Consider the following 27,093-nt stretch of genomic DNA (forward strand, 5'->3'; position numbering starts at 1 on the left):
TGTTGGGTGGAGTGTTCTATATATGTCCATTGGGTCCAGTTGGTCTATAGTGTTGAATCCAAGTCCTCTGTTTCCTTATTCATCTTCTGTCTGGTTGTTCTACCCATTATTGAAAGAGGTTTATTGAAATCTGCCACTATTATTGTGTTTCTAGTCCTCCCTTCCATTCTGTCAATGCTTTCGTCATATATTTGGGTGCTCTGCTGTTAGGTGCATATATATTTATAATTGTTATTTCTTCCTGGGGAATTGACTTTTTATCATTATATAATATCCTTCTTTGTCTCTTGTGGCAGCTTTTGACCTAAAGTCTGTCTTATCTGATATAAGTGTGGCCACCCCTGGTCTGTTTTGTTTACCATTTGCATGGAATATCTTCTTCCATCCTTTCACTTATAGCCTGTGTGTGTCTTTACAGCGAAGGTGAGTCTCATAGTTTCATCTTTCTACATCCTTTTTCTGAAATAAGTCATTGAAGTCTCATAATAACCCTAAGCAGTGGTGCTATTGTTGTCCTCATTTCTTCCCAAAGTTAGAAATATTTATTTATTTAGAATGAGAAATGAAATTATATCAAATAATGTGCCAGAAAGCTGACAAGTACCACACATATCCTAAAATCCATAGAAATAATATAATATTTTTCTTAGTGAGCTGCCTGAAAATCCCCACAATACTTTGTTTCCCTATATTTTCCCCTACATAATTCGGTTAACCCCATTTTTAGACAAGGAGACTGAGGCACAGGAAGGTTAGGTAACTTCTCCTGGATCCAATGAAGTTGGCATTTGACTCAGCACTTGACTCTTTGTTATCTATCCTAATACGTAGTTAAACTGAGATTTTGAATGTAGAGGGGTGATGGGCAGAAAATGAATTATCCAAACATGACTTTGAGACAATTAGCCCTTTGGAGGAAGAAATAAAGCTGGCCTACCACACTTGAAACACCAAAATAAATTCTAGAAAGAAAATTAAAAAGAAGCAAAGATTAAAAAGAAAAAAAAATCCTAATACTAGTGGAAAACATGGGCAAATATTTTTAGGATCCTCTAGTAGGAAATACTTTTTTTTTATTATAAATTTATTTTGTTTTATTTATTTATTTTTGGTTGTGTTGGGTCTTCATTGCTGCGCACAGGCTTTCTCTAGTTGTGGCAAGCGGGGGCCACTCTTCATTGTGGTACACGGGCTCCTCACTGCAGTTGCTTCTCTTGTTGCAGAGCACGGGCTCTAGGCATGTGGGCTTCAGTAGTTGTGGCACGCGGGCTCAGTAGTTGTGGCGCACAGTCTTAGTTGCTCTGTGGCATGTGGGATCTTCTTGGACCAGGGGTCGAACCTGTGTCCCTTGCACTGGCAGGCGGATTCTTAACCACTGTGCCACCAGGGAAGCCCCAGGAAATACTTTTGACTACAAAAAAATCTGAAATTTCTGTAAACAAAAGATGCCATAAATAAAGTTTAAAAAAGAGACAAATGACAATTTGTAACACAGTAAAAGTTAATTGCCTTAATTTAGAAAAACCTCTTAAAAATCAGTAAGATAAATTAGAAAGAACATAGTTCACAGAAAAATAAATGCAAAGGTCAGTCAATCAATAAACATGAAAATAATGCCTGCCCTTTCTGATATTTAAAGAACTACACATTGAAACAAGTTGCCGTTTTCAACTTGCATATTGGCAAAGTTTAAAACTTCGATAATTCACAGTGTTGTCAAGGGTGGTGGTGGGGTAACAGGCACTCCTCACGCGTGGCTGGGCAGCGCAAACTGGTTCATCGTCTTTGGAGGACAATTTGGCAATATCAGAATTTTAGATCCACCTAACTTTTGACTCCTTACGCCTAGGGATTTATCCTACAGCTAACCTCACACTTATGCACAAAGATGTATAACCAAAGCTGTTTACTGCAGCTTTGTTTGTGCAGCAAAAATGTAGAAACAATCTAAACGTCCACCAACAAGGACAGATTTGTGTAAATCATAGTGCGTCCTTCAGTGGAACATTATGAACTGTTACAGGAATGAAGGATCTGCCTCTTGGTATGCAGAGATGTGGGATGTATACTAACTAAGAGACAAAGATAGAGTACCGGGAATATGGTCCTGGTTGGGTTTAAAATAAAGATGCAGGCATAGATATATATTTGTCAATATTTATGGAAAAATCCTTGAAGAAAACAAACAGGAAAGTTAACAATGTTTATGTTTGGGAGTGGAACAGAGGTCTGGAATAGCAGGGAGACTTTTCGTTCTGCATTATTTTGAATGGTTTGATTTGTCCCACCGTAAGTATGTTATTTTCAGAATTCAAAAAGTGAATTTAAGAAAAACTATTTATACAGGGAGAATACTACTTAAAATGCTCCCTGAACTTTCTTTATAAATTTACTTCTCAGTGGGTTCACCTCTCCTTACATTCATAATTTTACACCTGGAAGGGCCCAAGAGGTCATCTCCAATCTGCATTTTGTCCATGAGGAAAATGAGACCCAGAGAGGTTTTCAGGGGCTGCCCAGGGCCCCTGACTAGTCTGCTGCAGAGACTGGGCTCCTATGATGCTGCTTTTAGGGGAGGGACTGATGACCCCCTCATGCGTATGCTCAAAGTTTCATCCTTGGACTTGTAGACCCTTTCCCAGCACATAGTGCAGCGAGTCCTAGTTCATTTGCACTCACGTGGGAAACCTGTTAAAATGCATGTTCCCAGGCACCTTCCTGGAGATGGGCTAGGATAGGGCCCTTAAACCTGCAGTTTAGCAAGACCTCCGCCCCAAGATGATCCTGGTCGTACTTGAAGTCACCTGATGGTTATGGGTCCCTCTGATCTCCCCAGCTCAGCCCTGCAGGCAGTGTCTGTGTATCTAGCTGAAGTCTCCACCCCACCGAGGGAAAGTGGGAGTGTTCTAGCTCACCAGGGGGAAGTAGCAGAGCGGACCTAGGTGCCGGGACTCCAGTGCAGTGTTCTGTCCATGGTCCCCCTCCCTTTGGGCCCTTGCCCATCTGCGATGAAGGATGGCTTCCTGGCTCAGCCACCCCAGGGCTAGGCAGCTGGATGTGGAGGTGGGGGGCAGACTGGGGGTCATGGCTGCATCCTGGGTGTCCCTCACCCCATCAGAGCTCCCCTGAGTCAGGCCTTGTGGGAACATGCTGACAAGTATGTTGGACCTGGGAGGGGCCTGGCCTGCTTGGGCTGGGGGAGGAGCCACAGGGAGGCTCAGGGAGGACTGGAATCCATGCCCGCCTGCCCTGAGAGCGCTTCTTTGTCCCTGTGCCACAGAGCCTTGGAGGACCCATCTTTGTGGTCAGGAATTAAGCAGGGACTCAGCCGGGATGCTTGGAAGCACCTGAGGACTGATTAAGAGGAGGGAGGGCCAGTGACAGCCCATCTCCTGAGTCCCCGACCTCACCTGCTGCTCCAGGTAGGTGCTGTTGCCATCATCCTGCCCAGCAGGGCAAAGCCCCTACCACCAGCTCCTTCCTCAAGCCCATGACCCGTGGCTGTCTAGTCAACGCTTGAGCAAAGGCCCTCCCCAGCCCTCCTAAATCCGTAGCCTAACAGGAGAGGCCAGGAAGGACACTGTCCCAGGTGACCCTGGCTCCTGAGACCTGGGAAAGGGGCCAGAGACTCTCTGGCTCTGGTTAGGATGCCCCCAGCCCGAGCTGCTAGCTGAGTCCTCAGTGGCTTCTGCCCAGCTGCCTCCAGTTTGGGAACGGGCCTAGTCCCACCTTGACAAGGCTCTTCTGAGAGTTCCCTGCCTCTTGACAATTTTTCCTTGGGAAAAGGTTAAGACAGATGGTATCTTCATAGACTGTTGGAGCTGGAAGAACTCAGTGATATGTTCCAACCTCAATTTCTTTTAACTTCTCAAGCATTACTTATATGAATAGTGTCATTTAAAATGGTGTAGGCGAACATCTCAGAGGAATCAAGCGTAATCTTGTTAAAACAGCACAGGAAGCCCTGGGTCTCAGGGCCCTTCCTGGGTGCAGCTGCCTCCTCCCCACATGGCCTCAGCCACCCTGAGCCCCTGCTCCCTCCCTCTCCTTCCATCTACCTGGTGACTCCCAGAAACTCAACCTCCTTTGCGAAAGGCACGCTGGTGGTGATCAGACCTCCAAAGCTAGAAGGTGTTAAAGCCAGGTTAGCATCAAAGTGAGGCTTTCTCTCCTATTTAAGTAAATAAGTTAATACATAAAACGAAGAAAGGATTGGATAGTCAAGGGAGGCTATAACTGTGATAAGATTTCTTTGTCTGAGAGTCTCTAAAATTTCTTTTCCATGAAAGAAGTTATCCTGTATGGGCTCTTGGCCAAGAACCTTGTGATTGTTGCTATTATCAATAAAAGTGATCTGAGCTATAGTTCTTTTCAGTTCAGATCAAAGTGCTTGATGTTCACATCTCCCTTATACTCTCCTGGTCTGGCCGTGTGAGAGCCCTCCAAGGCAAGGGGTCTAAACCGCAGGCAGCGTTCCACTTCTCTTCCTTTGGCCCTGCCCACTGCCCAGACCATGCTGGACCCTTGTTCCCCCAAGCCAGATCACTGTGAGAGGCAGCATCAAATAATGGTAAAGGAGGCAGGCTTGGGAGCCAGGTGAGTTCAGCTCCCAGCTCCACCAACTACTAGCCTTGTAATTTCTCTACACATCAGTCTTCTCATCTGTAAAATGGGAATAACAACGTACTACCCCCTAGGGTTACTATGAAGAGAAAAGCTGATATCTGTAAAGCACTTGAAACAACTCTAGCACTCAGTAAGTGAGTGCTTAACACGTTAGCTCGGATCATTACGAAAGCCTGTTCTCCCCCAACCATGCTTTGCTGCCTGATTCACCTCCCTAAACCACCGCGCAGTCATCTCACTCCCCTGCTCTAAAATCATCCGTGGCTCCCCATTGCCTATTTAGTGACTGCTGAATGTTTGCTGAGAGAGAGGGTTTCTACCCTCCAGGTAGGTTAACTGCGTTCCTCGGCTGGGAACCCACAGCTGGGGTTTTGATCCAAGCTCTTTGGCCTCCCCACAGGTGGGGAGCTAGATCTGTACACAGGGGTAGGTTTGGTTTCCCTGCATCTGCTGGGGCCGCAAAGCCAGGGAGCCCTCTTTTGGACTCCAGCTCTCATGGTGCACACCGGAGTGAGGAGAGGACGCCTGGCCACGGGCCAGAACGGGCAGTGTTCACACCCTGATGAGCTCAGGCCAGGTGGCAGGTGTGACGTCATTGTCCTCGTTCATCATTGGGACGTGGCCAAAACTTCAGCTTCCATAGCTCAGGTGGGAAGCCCGAGGCCAACAGAGACCACCCACGATGTGGCACCTTGGACAGAGAACTCAGCAAGCTCCGCTCTGCTCCGCGCATCTCAGCTGCTCGTCTGCCAGAAGAGAGGCCATGTGCCATGGAGGAGCAAGCACTGGGTTGGAGGAGGATAGATCCATGTTCAAAATGGGGCTCCTCACCTGGTGGGAAGAACTTGGCCTTATCCATTAGCTTCTCTGAGCCTCTATTTTTCCATCTGTAACATGGGAGGATAATTCCCACTCCATAGGGCTGATGGGAGGTCAGAATGGAACAAAATGCCTAGAGCCCCTGTATAGCGCATGCAGTGGTGGAAGCTCGTTAATGTGCAGTTATTCTGATGAGTCCATCAGAGTTGTTCTTCCAGGCTACCGAGTGGGGTTGCCTTAGTCCTGCAAGCTTCTTGCTTCCCTTAACTGAAATTTTCCTCGACTGGCCCCCACTCCAAGATGAAGGGAAGTGGTGGCATTTTGGGCAGCATAAGGAAGAAGGAACAGTCCAAATCTTCTCAGACTCCTGGCAAGGGTGAGAGGCGCAGCAGGGAAGAAGCAGAATTCTGTCTGATTTTCTCAGAGATTTTTCCACTCAGGCACTGCCAAGCTTAGGAAGCCAGGAGCGAAGTGACAGGGAGGAAACAAACCAGACTGTGCTGGTTCATGCTGGGTGGTATTTTTCTCTTGATTCATTCCACACATGAATGGATTTTTTGGGATTCCAGGCACTATGCTAGGCACTGGAACATTCAGCAGCAAGTAAAACAGACATGGACCCTGCCCTCAAGAGGCCTTCATTCTAATGAGGGTGGGGCAGACAATAAACAGCGTAAACCATGGATGAAGTATGTTAGAAGGCAATGAATGTGATGGGAAAACAAAGAAGGCAAAGGGGATGGGGAGTGCTGGGGAAATTGAGTTATTAAATAAGGTCATCAGGATAGGCCTCACCAAAAAGGTGACATTTGAGACACCAGTTGTCTGATCCCCTTGGGAACCCCTGAGAAGTCTGTGGACTCAGAATCAGGGCCAGGTGCCTTTCGGGAGCTCCTAACAGAGGAGCAAAATCTAGAATCCCTTCCAGTCTCAGCCCAGATAATGTCATGCTCTTCCTCCGAAACCTTCAATAGCTCCCTACTGCCTGCACAATCAAGTGCAAATCATTCAGCCTGAAATCCAGGACCTCATGGTCCCCAACCTGCCTATTATCTTACAAGATTCTTCCCACCCCACTTCTGCAGCCAAGCCAGTCTACCTGCTATTTCTGGAATATTCCATGCTATGCTTCCCTTCTCCACTCACTTGTTCCCTCTGCTTGAACTGCCCCTGCCCCCACTGGTTTCTGCCAGCCTAGGAATCCCACGTGCCTTTCTCTGAAGCCTTCCCTGGCCCCTGAGGCTATGGTCTTTTAGCCCCATCACCTTGGCTTGTACCTTTCTCGTTGCGTGGCCCTTATGCTGCCTTGGGTGTGGGCACTGGTTTAACTGTCTGATCTCCCACCTGACAGGCAGAGCCCAGCAGATACAGGGCTGAGTGAACATTGGCTGAGTTGAGTGTGCCCAGGCTCAAAGGCCCGCAGCAACACTGAGACAAGCTGAGAGAGCCTTTGCCTACTCAGACAAAGAAGGCAGAAATGGGAGGTGAGCAGGAAAGGAGAGAAGGAACTAAAATGTAGGTAAGATTTGATGGAGAAGCTAGTGAAGGAAGGGGAGAGATAACTCCCCACCATATTTTTCCCAGACAGGCGAACTGTCAAAGACACAAGGTTAGGCCCCTCTTCTTCCCCAGAAGAAGGTCTCTCTTGTCTCGTGAGCATCCTAGGCCAGTGCTTCTTGGTTTCTAACTAGAATACCTTTTGCTGTGGCTGGAGCTCATTTCCTCTGGCTCCATCCTCTGGATTCAGGTCACTATTTGAGTACTCATTTAGCATGGCTCAGAGTGGCTTTCCTTACCCCTCACCCAAGGGGCAGGAGCAAGGTTGTAAGGAGGCTGGCCCCTGGCCTGGGGGCTTGTGCTCTACTTGAGGAGGTCAGGGACCCCTAGAGCCACACAGAGACTGCCTGGGGGCCACGCGAAGTCATGGAGGTTGTGCCAGCCAGTCACCCCTCAGCCTGTCTTCAGGGCTAAACTTCATCACAAACAAGTCTGTACATAGTGGGCCGCACCCCTGCAGCACTGGGAGTCTCAGGCCCCTGTGTCCCCACTTTGGCCCCGGCCAAGTGAAGCCATGTGAGGCAGACCTGCAGCCTCTGCCATGAGGCTCCCACCGTTCACTGGAGCAGCTGCACTCAGAGAGAGAGCACGCCCCTCTGCCTCTGTCCAGCTCCTGCCCAAGGCAGCAAGGCAGCCAGCGGGCTGTCCCTCCCTAGTCTGCTGCCCCGACGGAGGGGTGGTGCCTTTCCAGCAGGAAGGCCTGGACACAATCTGAGCCCACCACCCTCTCTGCAGGGATGCACACATGGTCTCCTCCTGGAATGTCCTGCCCCGGCCTCCACACCACAGCTCCTCCTTCAGGTCAGGATCCCCATAGATCCTCGAGGCTGGGAATGAGGCTGCAGACTGGGCTCAGATCTCCCTTCAGTGACAATAGTTCCCGTTTGGGGATTGTTGTGAGGATTGAAAGAGCTCATGCTTGCAAAGTCTTAGCACAGTACCTGGCAGTAAGCTTTCAATTAGTGTAGCTACTGCTGTTCTTCCCTTAAGAGCTGCCTTGGCTGGAACCTGCCCCAGGCAGCCTTTCCAGATTGCCCCAGGCTCAGTCACGGGCTCCTCCTCAACGCTCCCAGCATCCCTTCAGCAGCCCTCCTGAGTCCACTTATGCAGACGTGTCGTGGTTTCTTTGGGGGTCTGTGTACCCACCAGAATCTTGTGCCTAGACTGTAAGTGCCTTGAGTGCAGGGAACAGAGCCCATTATTTTGCTGAATAAATGATTTCCTGAGTGACAGGTGGGTAACTGTGAGAGACAGACTGTGAGAATAGGATTAAGCCTGCCAGCCCTGACTTGTCCAGGGCCTGTCCTAAAAGAGCTGGAAGCCTGCTGCAAGGCCTACGCAAGGGGGAAGAGGAACCCCATCCCCTGTCGTGTGGTCTAACACAGTGATTCTCAAAACGAGGTCCCAGGTCCAGCAGTGTCGGCATCACCCAAGAATTTACTCGAGACGCAAATTCTCAGGTTCCACCCCAGACCTAGTGCATCAGACACTCTGGGGTGGGGCCCAGCCATCTGTGGTGTAACAAGCCCTCCAGGTGATGCTGACGTACCGAAGTTTGAGAACCACTGCTCTAATGTTTCAAAGTAACTCAGATTCACGGGAGGGGGTCTCTCTCTCAGGGGCCTCTGTTCTGCCGAAGGCTTCCAAGAAGGCTGTCAGGCTAGGCCCCCAGAGTATGGCTCCTGCTAGACCTACATCCTGACCTTGAAACCCTTAGGCCGACAGGACAGGCGCAATGGAGGACACTCTCCCCACGGACCTCCTCTTTCCCAGGTGGCTCTAGGCCAGACGGGGTGCTGCTCCAACCTACCCTGAAGCTAGTGCCTCTCCACGACCACTGGCCTGCATCCTCTGGAGACCAGCCTCCACAGCAGGGGCCCCAGGGCAGGCTTCTGGAATGGTAGGGCTGAGCGAGACCCTAGAGATAGATCATTGGCTGTATACACATATGCCCACAAACACACCAAAACACACATACACGCATACATAAACGCACACACGTAACTCAACTACACATATATGAACACGTAAACACGCATGCACCCCAAAACGCACACAAGCACCCCAAATTCAAATTACAGTCATAGGGCTTCCCTGGTGGCACAGTGGTTGGGAGTCCGCCTGCCGATGCAGGGGACACAGGTTTGTGCCCCAGTCCGGGAAGATCCCATATGCTGCAGAGCAGCTGGGCCCGTGAGCCATGGCCGCTGGGCCTGTGCGTCCAGAGCCTGTGCTCTGCAACGGGAGAGGCCACAACAGTGAGAGGCCCGTGTACCGCAAAAAAAAAAAAAAAAAAAAAAAAAATTACAGTCATAAACACTTTCCCAAGCACATCCAAATACCCGCCCAAACATACACAGATACACACACATTCAAAACCCATTGATACACACACCTCAGAATACACAAACACAAATGCATAGACCTATTGTATTCATTTCCTAGGGCAGCTGTGACAAATGACCATAAACAGGGTGACTTAACAGACATCTGTTCTCTCGTAGTTCTGGAGGCTGTAAGTCCAAGATCGAGCTGTTGGAAGGGCCGCGCTCCCTCTGCAGCCTCTGGGGAAGAATCCTTCCTCGCCTCTTCCAGCTTCTGGTGGTTGCTGACAGCCCTGGCTGTTCCTTTGCTTGTCTGTTCCTCTGTCTTCACATGGTTTTCTTCTCTGTGTGTCTCCATGTAGCCTTATTGTAAGGACACCAGTCACTGAATTTAGGGCCCACCCTAATCTAGTATGGCTTCATTTTAACTAACTATCTCTGCAGAGATCCTGTTTTTAAATAAGGGTGTATTCTTTCTCTTTAGTTGAGGTATAATTTTTTTAATACATTTATTTATTTTATTTGTTTATTTTTGGCTGTGTTGGGTCTTCGTTGCTGCGCGCGGGCTTTCTCTAGTTGTGGCGAGCGGGGGCTACTCTTCATTGCAGTGCGCAGGCTTATTGTTATGGTGGCTTCTCTTGTCGCAGAGCACGGGCTCTAGGTGCGCGGGCTTCAGTGCCTTGAGTGCAGGCGCGGGCTTCAGTAGTTGTGGCTTGCGGGCTCAGTAGTTGTGGTGCACGGGCTTAGTGGCTCCGCGGCATGTGGGATCTTCTCAGACCAGGGCTCGAACCCGTGTCCCCTGCATTGGCAGGCGGATTCTTAACCACTGAGCCACCAGGGAAGCCCCAGTTGTTGAGGTATAATTGATAACATCATGTGAGTTTCAGATATACTACATAATGATTGGATATTTGCTTATATTGCAAAATGATCACCACAGTAAGTCCAGTTAGCATCCGGTTAACATCCATCACCATATACAGTTACATAAATAAGGTCATATTCTGTGGTTCCAGGTGGACATGAACTTTGGAGGGACACTATGTAACCCAGTAGGTCCACACATCCCAAACACACAGGTACAGAGACAGACCCACACAGATACACACACACCCCTTGCAGATGAGAACTCTGAGTCCCTTGATGTCAGAGCTGCCGGTTCCTCCTCCCCGAGCCCAGCACAAAGTTCACACCCTATTGTAGTACCTGTCACGTGGTGCTTTTCATCTTTGTTTTGCTTTTTTTGGCTTAATTTGGTTAGATGTGAACTTAGTACAAAATCCAAAAATTAACATGAAAATATCATGAAAAGAAAGCCTTCCTCTCCCTGCCTTGGCCTCCACCCCCCAGGTGGTATTCCTCTCCCAGGAGACAACCACTGTCAAGAGTTCCTTGAGTCTCCTTCTGGAGAAAGTCCAGACGCAGGCAGGTGCATGGGAGATGGCATCTGCATCTTGCTTTCTTCACTGAACAGAGCACCTGTCCCTCTTTGTTCTGATTGTGTGCTCTGGCCCGACTGTGAGCTCACTGAGGGCAGGTCCGTCTGCTATGTGTCTTTCCTCCCCACTTCCTAGTCCAGTGCCGGGCACAGAGCAGGTGTTCAGTTAAGGCTGGCTCTGTCTGCACACCAGCGAATCATCAACAGCTGGTTGGTCTGCATGGACTAGGGCTCAGCCTCCCGGCTGCAGAGCCTTGGGTCTCTCTGTCTCCCCCAGCATGTGGCACCATCCACCAGAGCCCCTGTGGCAGCAGACACAGCTGGGGTAGGACAGCACCCAGTAGCATCCAGTCTATTTGCTTCTGCTGCAGGCGCCTTCATCCCGGCTCTAACTGGGGCTGACTCTGGGATGGACTGGGCCCTCTGCTGTGGCTGCATCTCCCCTGCCCTCCTCTCTCAGTCCACTCAGGACTCCTGCAGAGGAATCCATCAGGGAAGAGGCTGAAGAGAGAACAACACTGCTGGCATCTTAGGCTGGGGGATGGGGTCTTGCTGCAGACAAGCCTTTTGCCCAGTCTCCGCTAGCTGAAGGCTTAGTCTGGCCTTGTTACCACGGAGACGGGAATTACGGCAATAACTCAGGTTGAATGGAAGCCTGCAGCTTCACAAGGCTGTGGTGGGCATGTATTTTTTTCCACAACCCTCAGATATGAGATGACGTGTCACTTTTTTTCCCCTAAATCGACAGAAATGGATGCCTCAGTCCAAGATTTCACCATGCCCTCAATCCACTGAGTGAGCAGAACGCAGCGGGAGAGGGAGTTGGGCAGGAGACCTGTGAGACTGGAAGCCAGGGAAATGTTAGCCAGCAGCAACCTTCGCTCATCTGGGGAAGGAGGGGCTTAGGTTAGAGGATTTGTAAGAGCCTCTCCAGCCAAAACACTCTTGAGTTTGAGATCCTGGGGCCAAATGAGACCCGCCCTAGCCCCACTGCCAATCGTCCCTTTCTTCAACAAATATTTGTAAAGCACTGTGCTCTACCCAGCACAGCAGAGAAAATAATGAGCAAATCCAGCCCTGGGCTGTGTCGTCAAGGAGCTTTCCATCCACTGGGGGAGTCAGCCGTTTGCTGTGTCATCCCATAAATAAAATCAGAGGTACTAGGTACTCACAAGGAAATAACACTTCACTGTGTTGAGCCATGGCTATGTGCTAGGCACTGTTCTGAGTGTTTCACGTGAATTGGTTCATGTACTCCTCACATCCACCCAGTAAGGTAGATGCTATTAACATTCTCATTTTACAAATAAGGAAACTGAGGCCGGGAGGTTAAGACACTCACCTAAAGACATGAAGCTAGTAAACAGCAGAGGCAGGATTTGGACCCAAGGAGTCTAGCTCTCCCTAGGGACCCACATCTAAATGCCCCCTATGTCTGTCTCCCAGGATGGAATGTGTGGGCTTGACCTGGTCTGGAGGTCTTCCCTAAGGAAGCAGAAATTGAGCTGAGATCAACTAGTGGGAGAACGAGTTAACTCATGGGAAGGGGAACATTCCAGGTAGGAGGACAAGCATATGCAAAGGCCCTGTGGCAAGAGGGAAGGTGGCATGCTACAGGCATTGAGGGACAGACAGAGGGGCCAGGGGATGGAAATGAGGGGAGAGTTGGGTGAGACGAAGCTAGAGCCATAGGCAGACCTTGTTGGCCAAGTTAGGGAGAGCTACAGAGAGCCCTTCCAACAGAGTCCATCATGACCTGCAGGACAACTTAGGCTCCCCTGATCCTGGAAGGGTCCCTAGACACTCCAGATTGGGCTCAGCTCCCCTCACGGCGAGCCCTGCCCCTGTGGCAGCCCTTTTTACACACTATATATTTTAATTGCCTCTTAGCCAAGCAAGGCCTTTGCCATGTCCCTTCTAGAATGAGGTTGGCGAAGCGAGAGACACATCTCATTCTCTTTAGCACCTACTACCCTTAGAGAACTCTAGAAAGGATAAGTGAGGGCTCTAAGAGTTGAGGGGAGGACGAAATTGCTGAGACCCAGGGTGCCTGGAGGAAGCGGAGCTGAGCTGGCTTGACAGTGGAGCGTCCTGTCGTGGGGAGGCTCACGAGGCCTTTCCACAAAGCGGAAGAATGGAGTGGGCAGAGAAAGCCAAGGCCTTTGAGGGACAGGGGTCTACCCATCTGCTGGAACTGAGGCTTCTTAGAGGGAGATGGGGGAGTTAAGACTGGAGGAGTCCCTGGGGCCAAGGGGTCCTCCCGCTGGAGCAGGCCAGGAGTCAAGAGCTCAGATGTCAGAAGGAGCAGTGAGCTGTGGAAAAGCTCAGGCGCTGGCTTCAGACTCCCACCTGCATCTGCTTTACCACTGCTGGCTGTGTGACCCTGGGCAGGCTCCTCACCCTCTCTGGGCCTCAGCATCCTCATTGGTAAGATGGGGACAGTCATCACTCCTGCCCCCACAGGGCTGTTGGGGGTCAGGTGGGATGATGGCTGTAAACACACTTCATAACCTGGAAGGGAGTGTGCACCAGAGCCTGTCGGGCACCTCAGAGACAGCCCAGAGGTCAGGCCCAGCCCAGGAGGCTCCTGTGTCTCTTTTGTTCCCTTCCCCACGGGAATCTAGGTTCAGACCATCCGCCAAGTGGTCCCCATCTTCCACTGATTGATTGGGGTGGGCTGGGGAAGAAGGGAGGGGCTGAGCAGGGGGCAGGGCAGGCTGGCCCCCACCTGCCCAGGTGAGAACTGGGCTGGGGAGCCACGGAGCCCCCTCCCTGATCACTGCACCTGGGTCTTCACACTGCGGTCAGCACCGCAGCTGCCAGAGGAGCTACTGAGCTGCCTCGGCTTCCAGGCTGACCCCAGGGGCCTGGCGGCTCCCTTGGCCCATGTGGTGCAAGGTCAAGCCTTGACCTTCCTGCACCTGGCCAAGCCAGGCCCTGCGGTTGGAGGGAGGAGAAGGCGGCCTCAGATTCAGGCCTTGAGTCTTCTTTCTGAGCAGGCAGCCTGCACAGGAACCCCTGGACCACTTATCACCCCGAGGGCCAGGCCCCTGCACCCCGCACTACCCCCTTGACCCCCCTGACAAGCTTGAGTGGTAGCTGGTCAAAATGTGGGCACTTGAGGGGGGAAGAAGAACGGTTTGATGCCGAAGGCTGAAGGGAAGCTGATTGTAGGTAGGCTTAGAAATATCAAGCCTGCCTTTTAACATATGATTTTTTCTAATTATAAATAATAATTCATGCTCATATTCAATAGTTTTTCAAATTCAGAAAAATTTTTTAAAGACCAGTGAAAGAACATAGTCTCACCACCCAGGGATAACTGGTCTTTTTTTCTACAGGCATTATTTTGGTTTTTTATTCTCCCCCCATCCCCCACCTTTCGTTTAGAATTGAAATCATCTAGTTTAACGTCATTATATCCTGTTTTTACTTCCTACTTCGTCTTTTTGGCACAAGTAGGCAGTTGCCCCTCCATCTCCCAGTGTCCCCCTGTCACTGCCCAGCTCCCAGGGGCTGGTGTCGAACACATCCCCATCACTGCCTCGCCCCTGCCCCCAGCCCCATTTGGACATGATCATGGCTGCTCACCGACTTGGGGGCCATAGGCAAAAAGGCATGAGCCCTGGGTTGGGGTGCAGGGTCTGGTGGGCAAGGGAAGGAACCTTCCCAGCAAGAAGAGGGCCTCCTATGGAGGTCCCAGAGGTAAGACGGGTGAGGGGGAAGTCGGCGCACTCAGCCTCCATCCTGGGTCCAAATGGCTACCATCTCCCCTGACTGTGCTGCAGCTCCCTCTGCCCACCGCAGCCTTTCCTCCCTGTTAGTGGAGAGTCCCTTGGATGTAGTACAGATGTGGGGGGGGGGGCTGTCTTCCTGTACCCCAGGAATACGGCCCTCCTGGAATGGGCAAAGCAGCTCTCTCCCCAGTTGTGCCTTCAGAGATCACATGATGTAGTAGAACCAGACCCTTAGATTGCAATCCTGCCTCTGTCTCTCTCCAGCTGTGTAGCTTTAGGCCCATTACTTGAGCTCTCTGAGCCTCAGTTTCTCTACCTTTAAAATGGGGATACTGATGGTACCTACATTTTAGGCTGCTACCTCTTAGCTTGCTCGTGAGGTGTGAGTGATGATCAGTGAGATAAACATATGAAGGCACCAGTGCCATGCCTGGCCCTTCACAAGCATCTGTGTCGTCTCCTTCCCCTTCTTCTTCTGAGGATTTGTCGTGAGCTGTGTCCACTCAGGCCTGGAGTTCGTTTCCAGAATTCTTTGTCATCTTTTTCTTTTCTCCATTTAGCTTCTGTATTTAGCCTGGGGGCTTTATTCCTGTTTGCTGGGATGTTTGCTGGTGTTCTCTGCCTTGGGGGTGGCGCACAGCAAAATGATTAGGAGGGGGCTGGGTAGGTGGATGTCCTGGGCTCAGGTCCCACTGCTCACTGGCTGCCTGAACTAGGCTGGTCACTTAACCTCTCTGTGCCTGAGATTCTCTGTGCCCAAGATGGGATAATAATAGTACCTACCTGTTGTTAGTACAGGAAGCAAAAACCACTTCAAGAACTTTAAGCAAATAGAATTTAAACCAGAGAATTACATGCTCATAAAATCACCAGAAGAGTTAGAACCTGAGTCTTTAAAACAGAACAGAACTGACCCACTAGCCAAACTGCTCCTCAGCCACAGCCAGGATGGGACTACTGGAGCCAGGAATTCACATCCTCTCACCTGCAAGCCAGGACCAGGGAGCCTCTGCAGCCTGCACCGCAGTTTCTTCTTGCCCTCCCTTCCCCGGGAGCCAAAGACTGGGCATTGATCTCCTGCAGACAGCTCCTTCCCCTCTTCAACATTGCTTGTCAGCTGAGCACAGCAAGAACAGCAAGAAGATGGCCTCCGCCCCACTTCTGCCTTATAAACCTATCTCCAGTGCATCTCGTCGACTGAACCTGATCTGTATTCAGAACCCCAGCTGCAAAGGGGTGTTGTAAATGTAGTTTTCAGCTTTCCAGCTTCTGCAGTAGAGGAAGGCGCACTAGAAAGAGGTGGGGATGGATGCCGAAGGCCATCGACCGTATCCAACGGGCGATCTGATAGGTTTGTTAACCCAGATGATGCATCAGGAGACTTGGCACAGTGCCTGGCACGTAGAGCTCATTCAGTAGCTGTTACCTGGCCTTCTCGTTATTGGGCCAGGGGTATCAGCAAGCACTGCCCACAGAGCCCTGGCACAGAGAAGCAGCAGCGGAAATGAGTTGCTCTATGTGGCGCTGTCCGTGGTGCTGAGTGCCTTTCTGATTTTAGCTGGCGTGATCGCAAAATGGAACACCAACCCGCTCACCCCGTGCTGGGGCTGGCCACAAGGGTGATGGAGGGGATCATTTAGGGGCTATCCTCGATCCTAGGAAGAGAATAGCAGAGGCAGCCACCCATATTTGGGGTACTTATAGTTTATAAAAATGTCTCCACTTATTATCTCCTTTAAGCAATCTTCATAGCACCCTGGTATAGGCAGGATGGACATAATTATGTCCATTTTATAAAAGAGAAAACTGAGCAGCAAGGTGTTAAGTAAGAGTTAGCAAATAATAGAGCCAGATCCACACCCGATCTCCTGACCCCAAATCATACGTTCCCTTTCCTCTATGCTGTGACATGAGGCGCAAGACTTGTTAACCAACTATGTGCTGTGGAGAGGTGAAAATGAATGACTCAGGTACTCTCTGCACACTATGCAAGCATATGCAAATCACCCACATTTTATTTCCTGCCCCAAATGTGGCCCTGGATAAAGACCCGTCTATTTCCTTGAGCCCTATAAATGTTGGTCATGGTGGGGGAACCGCAATGACATAGGCCCTGCCATCAAGAAGCCCACAGAGGGCTTCCCTGGTGGCGCAGTGGTTGAGAGTCCGCCTGCCGATGCAGGGGACACGGGTTCGTGCCCTGGTCCGGGAAGATCCCACATGCCGCGGAGCGGCTGGGCCCGTGAGCCACGGCCGCTGAGCCTGTGCGTCCGGAGCCTGTGCTCCGCAACGGGAGAGGCCACAACAGTGAGAGGCCCGCGTACCGCAAAAAAAAAAGCCCACAGATTTGTCAGGGAACTGGCCACTCTTGTGCACGGAAAACCAGGAGAATTGTGCCAGGTGGTGGTAGCAAAGGCCGGCTGTGAAAAGAGGGTGGGGACAAGGTACAGACCGGGCTGCTCACTGGAGGAAGGCTTTGAGCTGGACCCAGGGGCTGTAAGGCTGCTGCGACCAAGACTCCAGCCAAGGCCAGGAAGAAGTGGCTCAAGCTCAGTCAGGGCAGGAAGAGCAGCCCTGATAGATATGGGGGCAGGACAGACGGCAGGCATGGTGCGCCGTGAAGAAGTGGCCAGGCCATCGATCTCTGACATAGGGAGAAATGCAAGAGTTTGGGGATTCAAGTGAAGAAGTGGTGTGGGCCTCTAGATTTCCAGCCAACTTTCCGCAGACTCAAAATGAAGGGGAGGGGAGCTCTCCGGAGAGAGGAATATAAGGACCGGTCTCATGAGCTGCCCCACGGTGGCACGATTTAAGGGGCCACTGAGCTTCCATCCTTTATTCCCAAATCTCCTCATCCTCCCTGCTTATTTAGGGGGTGTCAGAAAACCTTTGGGATCTTCAAGAACTCCTTATCTAGATGCAAATAACCCTAGAAATCTTAAGCTGGTGTTTCTCTTTCTTGGCTGTATATAAGAATTGACTGGAGATTCTCATTCCTAAAGTCTGGAGTGGGGCGTGAGTATCTGGATCTACTAAACACCTTCTAGGTAATTCCAGTGTCCCCAACCCCAGGCTGAGGATCACTGGTCCAAGCCCAAGAGTGCTGAATGGGGAACCAGAAAACCCAAGTTCTGATCCCAAATCTACCACTTTTCCCAGCCTTAGGTAGATGTCTTCGCCTGCTGGTGACCCAGTCTCTTCATGTGTAAAGTTGGACAAACCATCCTGTGAAGATATGAGGAGACCCAAGAGCAGTTTAGAGCAAGGAAGGGCTTACTGACACTTGGGGAAGAGTCATGGCCAGCTTGCGTGGCGAGTGGGGAAAGACATTAACCAGAACCTCACGGCGGTTACACCCGCTTCCCCTCCTCCCTGTGCTCAAAGCCACTGCCCCCTAGTGGTGAGAGTGAACCTGAGCCCCTGAGCTTTTGTCCTGGAAAGCTTGGGGGTGGGAGCAGATCTGAGAGCAGAGGGCATGCAAAGGGGATTTAAGGAAAGACCCAGAGAGGAAAGGGAGATGGGAGGGGTGCCCATGGCCAGGAACGCTATTTTTTTAAGGTCCAGAACCATGGGGAATAATCTTTCTTGTTGTTAACAAGAGGTGATGAATTATTGAAGAGACTGAGAAGGCCAGATGGCAGGGGGTGCAGGGCAGGTGCTATAGCTTTGTGTACTCTGTGGCGGGGGGAGACCTGGGGGGGGATCGGGGTGACTTCCCCCCCCACAGCTTCTTCTCCTAGGACGTGGCTTGTGACTACAGTGATTTGCTTCTCCAAATCAAAATGCGGGCCCTATGGACCAGTTCCTGAGAGCTCATGGGGATGGTGGAGCAGAGTCAGCTCTAGCCAGTGCCGGGAATGCAGGCCGTGTGGCTGTAGGCTGTCTCTGGGACACCTGGAATCCTGGCTCCAGCCTGGACCTTGGAAGCCTCCTCCGAAAACCCCAGCCCAGAGAAGGGAAGGCAGCTGCCCAAGTTCACACAGGTGGCCTAGAGCCCGGCTCTCCTGGGATCCCTCAGTCCACAGTACCTTCCACTGCACCACCCTGAGAGGCTGGGAAAAGTTCTATCCCTGGACTAGGGCTTGAGCGAGGCCATCCCCTCCCTCTGACTCCTGCCCAGCACTGCCAGCCCAGCAGAGGCCCAGAGGGTCTAGGAGGTGTCAGAGCAGAGGGTTATGAACTGCCCAGTTCAAGGCCCAGCTCTGCCACTTACCAGCACTGTGACTTTGGGCAAGTTATTTAACCTCCGTGAGCCTTAATTTTCTTTTTCATCTAGGGGAGAGTCGATACCCTAGGGTACTTCTGAGGATTAAATGAGCTAGTACTTCAATAGGAAAGATTTTCCTATAATAAATGCTCAATAAAGCATTAGGGGTTAATAAGATTGGCCGCTTCTAGGGCTTCCTGGACCACCTAAACTCTGGGATTTGGACTTGGCCTTGAGATGGCCAAGTGGGGAGGAGAAGTGGGGAGCAAAGTGCTGGCCTGTCTAGTTAGGACGGCAGTAGCTGAAACCAGGCCAGGTCTGGAAGCCTGGAAGTGAACGATGGACCAGAGGAGTAATAAGGGCAAAGCCAGTTCTTTCTGAAGCCTTTTCCCAGTTTCTGAGGAAGACTTTGGCCAGGCCTGGGACTGCTGAGCCTCCAGCTTGTGCTGCAGGAGGCAGATGGGGCAGAAACGGGAGGGAGGAAGGCCTCGCACTACCTTATCAGATAAGATGTGCAACTGAAGGGACCTGAGAATCCTGACTCACCAATCACCCTTAACACCATCCCCCCTCCTTGGCCCAAAAAGCAAGGCTGACATTTGCTTTCCATGTACAGGAAGAGCAGAAGCAGCACCAGCCCCAGGCTGCAGTTGGAGGATATTGTAAGGTCCTTCCCATGCTCTGCAGCTCTCCTTTTGCCTGTTCCAGAGCAAAGTAGGGGGAAGGATGCTAGGAATGGTCCCGTCCGGGCCCCTTACTACCATCTCACAAAGAAGCTAATGACAATGATGGCAGTGCTGGCTAATTTTGAACACATGTATTTCCAAGCACCATGTAAAGGGCTTTATGTGAATTATCTTACTTCATCTTCACAATAACCCTGAGAGGCAGTACTGTTGTTATCCCCACTTTCCAGATTTGGAAACTGAGGCTCAGAGAGGTGAAGTCACTGTCCATGCTCACACAGCTAGCAAGGGTGGATCTGGGACTTAAGCTCAGACACTCTGGGTCCAGAGAGCCTACTTTTCCCTGATGCTCTGAACAGCCTCCCTGTGCTCTGCTGTGAAATTCATGCCCAAAGAGAGGAGTTCCTTTACACCCCCTGCACCAGGCAGGTTGGTGTCCCTACTCTGTGTTCCTTTAGTACCCTCCAAATTTCAAGTTTTATTATTTCCAGGGCCGATACTCTGGTCTCCAGAAAGCTTTCTGTCATCTTCTTCACACACAAGAGCTAGTTCCACCTCCAGAAAGCTCTCCTTCCGGAAAGAAGAGAGAAGGAAGGTCCAGGCATGGTTTAGGGGTGAGGAGAAAAGGCTGGGTGCTGCTCTGTGTTTCCATGGCAACGCAGCAGCCTTCCTCATTACTGCTTTGTTTGCTGCTGAGGAGGGTGGTGAGGTGGGGGTGAGGCTCTCTTCTCTCCTTTCCTTCCTCACCATCCCTTCAGGCTGGGCAGCCAGGTGAGCTGAAAGCCTGCACCTGACACAACCTTGCTGGCTGGATTCCACCCGACTCCAAGCTTAGAGGCTGGGACCTTGTAGCTGGAGTCCTCCTGGGCAGAATGGCAGCCTGGGCCAGGCCTCTCAACAGCATTCCCCTCCCCGGATCCCAAAGGCTGTGAACTCCCTAAAGAGGACGGCATGTTTGTACCTCCAGGGTCTCCACAGGGCCTGGCAAGAGTAGACACTCAATGGATTCTTATTGAACGAATGAATGAACAAATGAAAGAACAGACCAGCAATCCATCCTATACTAGAGCTACGAGTATCATTTTCACTTTCCCAAACCTCCATGCTCTGTCTCCCTTCTGGGTCTTTGCCAATACGGTTCCCTCTGCCCATGCTTCCCCACTGCACTGTGCTGATTCTGACACCTCACGTCTCAGCTTGGAGGTCACATGCCCACAGAGGGTTTCTGTGACTGCTTGATGGTAGGCCCTCCCCACGGCCCCTGGGCTACGGGAGTGTGCTGGAGTGCAGAGGCATGTGCCTTGTGTGCTTGTGTGTCTCCCCAGTGAGTCTGGGAGCCTCGTGCAGCTGGGAACCATGTCTGCCAGGCCCCTAGATCCTGACATGAGGCCTGGCCCATAGTAAGTGTGCAGCTCTTCTTTGTGAAAGGTCAGGAAGGACGGGGTGGTTCTTTTGGAATAAGAGAGAATGAGGGAGTGGGAGTTGATGAGTGAAAAGAACAGCATACAGAACTCAAACCTTCTTAGAGTCGGATGGAAGCCAGAGCTCTTCACAGCCCAGGACCCCTCCCCTGCCCTCATCATGCATAGCGTTAACCAGATAATAGCAACAGTCCCAAGTCCTTGTGGCTGTGCAGCAGCTCACCAAAGCTCTTTCACATCCTTGGCCTGGTTCCAGTCCCCAGACAGCCTTGAAGAGAGGGCCTTATGAATTGTTCCTCTCATTTTTTTTTTTTTGCGGTACGCGGGCCTCTCACTGTTGTGGCCTCTCCCGTCGCGGAGCACAGTCTCCGGACACACAGGCTCAGCGGCCATGGCTCACGGGCCCAGCCGCTCCGCGGTATGTGGGATCTTCCCGGACTGGGGCATGAACCCGTATCCCCTGCATCGGCAGGCGGACTCCCAACCACTGCGCCACCAGGGAAGCCCCTGTTCCCCTCATTTTAAGGTGCTGGGCAACTGGATAGCCACATGCCCAAAGATGAACTTGGACCCTTACCTCACACCATATGCAAAATAACTCAAAATGGATCATCAACTTTACTGTAAGAGCTAAAACTATAAGGTTTTTAGAAACATTGAAGAAAATCTTTAAGACTTTGGGTTAGGCAGAGACTTCTTAGATACAATACCAAAAACATGGTCCATAAAAGAAAATTTGATAAATTGGACTTTGTCAAAATTTATAACTTCGGTTATAACTTTGGCTTCAAAAGACACCACGAAGAAAATGAAAAGAAAAGCAAAAGACTGCAAAAAACTATTGGCAAAACACACACATGATCAAGGAAGAGCATTCCAAGCTCAAAGATGATGAAAGGGGCCCTGAGGGATGATGCCTCCAGCAGAGACAGTCTGGGTTCCTAAGTCTCGTGGACTCTCCACTGCGTTTGCTCTTTTCCAGCAGCCCCATAGCTGAGTGGGGCCTCCAGGCCTGACTGGGACTCTCGCTGGAGAACTGACTCAGGTAGGAAAAGTCTCTCCCAAGGCCTGCAGACTTAACCAGCTGCACCTTCCTCCTTTTTCCACCTGCTTCCTCAACAAGGGCTCCCCTGAGTGGCCACCGGCAGAACTGTAGCTTCCTGCCACAGCTGACCCAGAGCCTGGGATGGCTGAGATGCCTGTTCCGTCTGCCAAGAGACCCCAGGAATGCCATCGCTGCTACTCTGACTCTCTGGCAGATGGCTTACTGTTAAAATGTACTGTGTTCAACGTAAACTATTACACTTTTACATTTGGCTAAACATGTCAGTGTAAATGTGTGGAAACCAGTGACCTGGGATAATTAAACTGTGGGCAACCTAGGCAGAAAGAGGGGAGCAGAAAGTAGGGAAACTTAAGAAGATAGGCAAGAGGCTCCCTGCTCCTGTCAGATGCTGATCCGGAGGCGGGTGTTGTCCTCCTTCCTTTTTCCAGGACTAATCTCATTACGCCCTTTTCCCCTATTTTTGTGAGTTAGCACAGGGAATCCAGACTCCCGGGCCACCTCTTGTCTCCTGTACTCCAGTCCCTTTACCTTTATTCCCTTTTCCATCCCCAGCACCCAACCATCCCTAGTACCTAGAACCATTCCAATGTGTCCCCTGGAACTCTGTGTCCACTTTTCATTTTACAGATATCTATGTGATACTTCCTGTGTTCCAGGCATTTTTCTCCATGACTGATAAACCTTAGTCCACATGTCCTCCTTAACAGCACTGTGAAGTAGGTACTAACTGATAGCACCATCCCCATTTTACAGATGAGTAAATGAGGCATGGATAAAGAGCTTGCTCCAGGTCGCTTGGCAAGTAGGAGTTGGAACTGGGATTCAGTGCCAGAGCCCGCGGTGCCCAGAAACACCCCCCAGATCCTCAGAGCATCACCTTTTCACTGGGAACTGAAACCCAAGACTCCCGAGGAGCCTTACCACCCTCTCCGCAAGTGGTTTCTGTTTCTCTCCCAATATCATGGACCTGGGGATGGGAGAGATGTCTTTCTTGCTCTTCTTTGTAACTTTCAGACTATTCTTCCCTCCTCCCTGCAAAAGCTCCCGTCTTGTACCCACGGGTGTCAGCCTAGACGTCCTGCTCCCCCTCTGTGTCATAGGCATCTACTCCCCCCAACCCGGGTCACACCCCTCCTTCCTGGAAGAGTTCAGTTCCTGCCTCAGTGTCATGACACTACTGCTTCTGTCTTCATTCTTGCTGATTTCAGTATCCACATATCCACAGAGATGATCTGTCTAACAGTCTAGCCCCATGGTTCTTTGACACTCAGCCTCTCACTCCATGGAAATGCCCTAGACCTTATCACTACCAATAACTGCAATCCCTTCTTAATCTCAACATCACCCAGATCATTTTCCAACAGCCAGTTTCTGTCTGTCAACTCACACCCTCTAGGACTCAAAAATTCTTCTACCCACTGGAGCTCCAACAGCTTTCACTGTTCCTTGCCCTTCTCACGTTTCATTTCTCTCCTTACGTGCCTTAAATTCCACGGCCAGTCATTAAAATTACTCCCTTTCACCTTCAATCCTCTTGTTTCATTCTCATACTTGCTTGGGAAAACCTCCACCCTGGTTAAAACTATCTGTGTGACTCTTTCACACCTGTAAGCACACAGATGGATACAGTTGAGGGAAATGCACAGTAAGTCTGGCTGCTCTTGTTGGAAATTCAAGACCGTGAACCTCAGTGGGCCCCTAGAGCTGCCCGTCAGTCCTGCTACATTCCCCTAACCCATTCACTCCTCTGGATTTCTGCTTCTACCTTTCTTCCTGTTCTCAAACAGCCCATGTCTGCCTACCACCAGCATCACACACTCACCTGAGACCTTGTTCCCTCTTTTACTGAGAAAATAGAAACTGTAAGGAAAGCACGTCCACAATCTCCACCAGTACTCCTGCTACCGCGGGTCAGCTATCCGCCCTCAGCTCTCAGCACAGGCCAGCTTCTCTCCTTGGGCACTAGTTCCCAACCCCTCCTACATCCTCGCTTTGCTCTAGTGATTCTGCATCTCTTACATCACCAGATTTTTATTTTCTATTGGATCGTTCCCATCAGCATACCATGTGCAGCTATTTCTCCCTTCCTAACCACTTCCACCTCTCCATGCTCTTCGAAAGAGTTGCTGACGCCCCTGGCTCCAAATCCTCTCCTATCATTCTCTCTTGCAGCTCTTCTAGTCTGGCCACCGATAACCTCCACCTTGCTTCAACTGTGGCTCCTCCTCAGTTCTACTCTTACTTGACCACATCAGCACAACTGGCCCCTCCCTTCTCCGGGAAGCATTTTCTTTACCTGGCTTCCAGGACAGCACCGTTTCCTGCTGTTCCTCCATCCTCACTGCCTGCTCGTCTCAGTCTCTTTTTCTGCTTCCTCCTCATTTGACCAACTTGCATATATTAGAGCAGCATTCCAAGGCTCAGAACTTGACCCTCACCCTCCACTCCAGTGATCCAGTCCTACGCCTCGAACCGTCATCTGTCTCCATGCTGGCGACTCCCATGTTGTGTGTCCAGTCTCTCCTCTGAACCGCAGACGCATATCCAGCCACCTGCCTGGCATGTCCACAACCCAGCTCCCGGTCCCCCCGCCGTCCTGCACTTCCCATCCAGCACTTCCTGTCTTTTTCATCCAATGGCAGCACCTCCAGTTGCTCAGTCCACAAGCCTTAGTCATCCTGGATTCCTCTCTTTCACGCTCCCCGTTCAATCTATCAGCAAGTCTGGTTGGCTCCACCTTCAAAATATTTCCAAAATCTGACCACCTCACGGCTCTCATCGCAGTCCAGGCTACCACTATCTCTCTCTTTTTTTATTTTTTTTGCGGTACGCGGGCATCTCACTGCTGTGGTCTCTCCCGTTGCGGAGCACAGGCTCCGGACGCGCAGGCTCAGTTGCCATGGCTCACGGGCCCAGCCGCTGCGCGGCACGTGGGATCCTCCCGGACCAGAGCACGAACCCGTGTCCCCTGCATCAGCAGGCGGACTCTCAACCACTGCGCCACCAGGGAAGCCCGAGGCTACCGCTATCTCTTGCCTGGGTTGCCACAGAGTCCTCCCAAATGACCTCTCTGCTTGCCCTCACCCCCATTTATTCTCAGTGCCAGGGTCAAAGTGACCCCTTTAAAACATGAGTCACTTCATGTCACTCCTTTGCTCAGGTAACCCCCATGCCCTTCACTCTCCCCTGTCCAGCCACGCCGGCCCATTAGCTTTTCCTCTGCTCCAGGCAAGCTTGCACCACCACTACTACCGCCCCAGGCTTTTGCTCTGCCTGCAGTGTCTTTCCCCCACGGCTGCATGGTCTGCTCCCCTCTCTTCAAGTCTTCGCTCAGATGTCATCCTCTCAGCGAAGCCTTCCGCAATCACCCTCTTTACAATCCTAATCTCACCCTGACCCCTGCACTGCTTCTCCCCACTAGAATCCCACGAGGGAGGGATTTTTTTGTCTCGTTCACTGATATACCACCAGCATTAGTCTAGCACAAAGCAGTCGTTCACCAAATATTTGTCGAATGAACAAGCCTACTTTTCTTGAATGGGAGTGAAGAATTTCTAGGGTGTGATGCAGTCTGGAGCCAAAACAAATGATCTTTTAAAATCAGACCAACCTTGCAGATAAGTCCAAGCAGCTGCTGGTCACATCCAGCTTTTGCTCGTACTTTCCGCTCTTACCCAGGCCTGAAGAATACGGATGCCCGTGACCACGAGCTCAGCATCTGAGTCTCTGACTCACTGTATTGGCTCACGACCATGAACAGGTGTTGATCTCCCCGGTTCAAGTTCTAGGTGAAACAGGGAGTCATTGCTGTGTGTCAGGCACTCTGTATCCTTTCCTTACTTAGTCTTGGGAGCTATTGCCTTTCTTGGAAACTAGATGAGAGAATCGTAAGACGTTAAAGATGATCGTCCGTGGCCCTACCTGCGCGGCACCCCGTGATACAGTGGTTCCATCCTCTGAACTGAACCTTTCCTCTCTGAGACCTTTGTGAGGCTGGTTCATTTATATACAAGAAAAGCTTCACAAAGGTAGAAGTAGGAAGGCCCATTGGAACGACTGCTCTGTGCATTTTACAACTCTTTTAGCAAAAGGAGCAAGTGGTACAAAATAAACACTCTCCCGGGGAATCTGGTCTATTCTGTCATCTTGGCCCTGGGTTTGAGGAAGTGGTGTCTTACAGCAGCAGTCCCCAGCCTATTTGTCACACGGGACCGGCTTCATGGAAGACAACTTTTTCATGGACTGGGGGCGGGGGTAGGGCATGGTTTTGGGATGATTCAAGCACATTACATTTATTGTGCACTTTATTTCTGTTATTATTACATTGTAGTATATAATGAAATAATTATACAACTCGGCATAATGCAGAATCAGTGGGAGCCCTGAGCTTGTTTTCCTGCAACTAGCTGGTCCCATCTGGGGGCGATGGGAGACAGTGACACCCGAAGTGTGTTGCTTATGTCTAGTCTGCTCTGTAAGACGCAGCTTAATTGTCACTCTCCACTCACTGATAGGGTTTTGATATGAGTCTGCCAGCAACTGATTTATTATGGTCTCTGTGCAGTCAGACCTCTCTGCTAATGATAATTTGTGTTTGCAGCCACCCCCCAGCGCTAGCATCACCGCCTCAGCTCCACCTCAGATCATCAGGCGTTAGATTCACATAAGGAACGCGCAACCTAGATCCCTCGCATGTGCAGTTCACAGTAGGGCTCCCGCTCCTGTGAGAATCTAATGCTGCCCCCGATCTGACAGGAGGCGGAGCTCAGGCGGTAATGCAAGCGAAGGGAGCAGCTGTAATCGCTGGCCAGCTGTTCACCTCCTGCTGTGTGATGTCCCACCACGGGGTTGGGGACCCCTGTCTTAAAGGACAGGGCTGCATGCCATCTCAGGGCTGAGCCTCCTGCCTTGACCATTTATAAGCTCAGTGCACCCCTCCCAGCTCCCCGGCAGGCTTCTGTGTGTTGCATAATGGGGGGGGGAGGGGGGCCTCATGTTTGACCTGGAAACCCCTCTGTTCACCAGGGAGCCTCCCAGGATGACTGTCTCGCCGGGCAACCTGAATATGGTGGAAAAGTCCCGGAACTTCTCGGCTGACGACTGCTTCCACTCTCGGAGCACTGTCCTGCAGGGGCAGCCCTTTGGGGGTATCCCCACTGTGCTGTTCCTCAACGTTATCTTGTGGGTGGTGAGTTCTGGGCAGTGCAGTGGG

General features: G+C 51.0%; 1 protein-coding gene across 7 annotated transcripts in view; it reads left to right on the forward strand.

Moving 5' to 3' along the window:
• TMEM63C (transmembrane protein 63C) overlaps nt 1-27,093 on the forward strand; it is a 135,750-nt gene that overhangs the window by 73,753 nt on the left and 34,904 nt on the right. For 4 of the 7 annotated variants that reach the window (XM_049705194.1, XM_049705218.1, XR_007474970.1 and 1 more), the window contains one exon: nt 26,907-27,069. In XM_049705194.1, coding sequence (XP_049561151.1) covers nt 26,920-27,069 — 150 coding nt within the window. In that variant the 5' untranslated portion in view covers nt 26,907-26,919. Of the gene's footprint in view, nt 1-3,280; nt 3,423-21,797; nt 21,861-26,906; nt 27,070-27,093 lie in introns of those variants that run through there. The other 3 variants (XM_049705211.1, XM_049705216.1, XM_049705202.1) reach the window with 2 other exon arrangements.

The sequence above is a fragment of the Orcinus orca genome, chromosome 2 (genome assembly GCF_937001465.1).
Source record: "Orcinus orca chromosome 2, mOrcOrc1.1, whole genome shotgun sequence".
Classification (NCBI taxonomy): Eukaryota; Metazoa; Chordata; class Mammalia; order Artiodactyla; family Delphinidae; genus Orcinus; species Orcinus orca.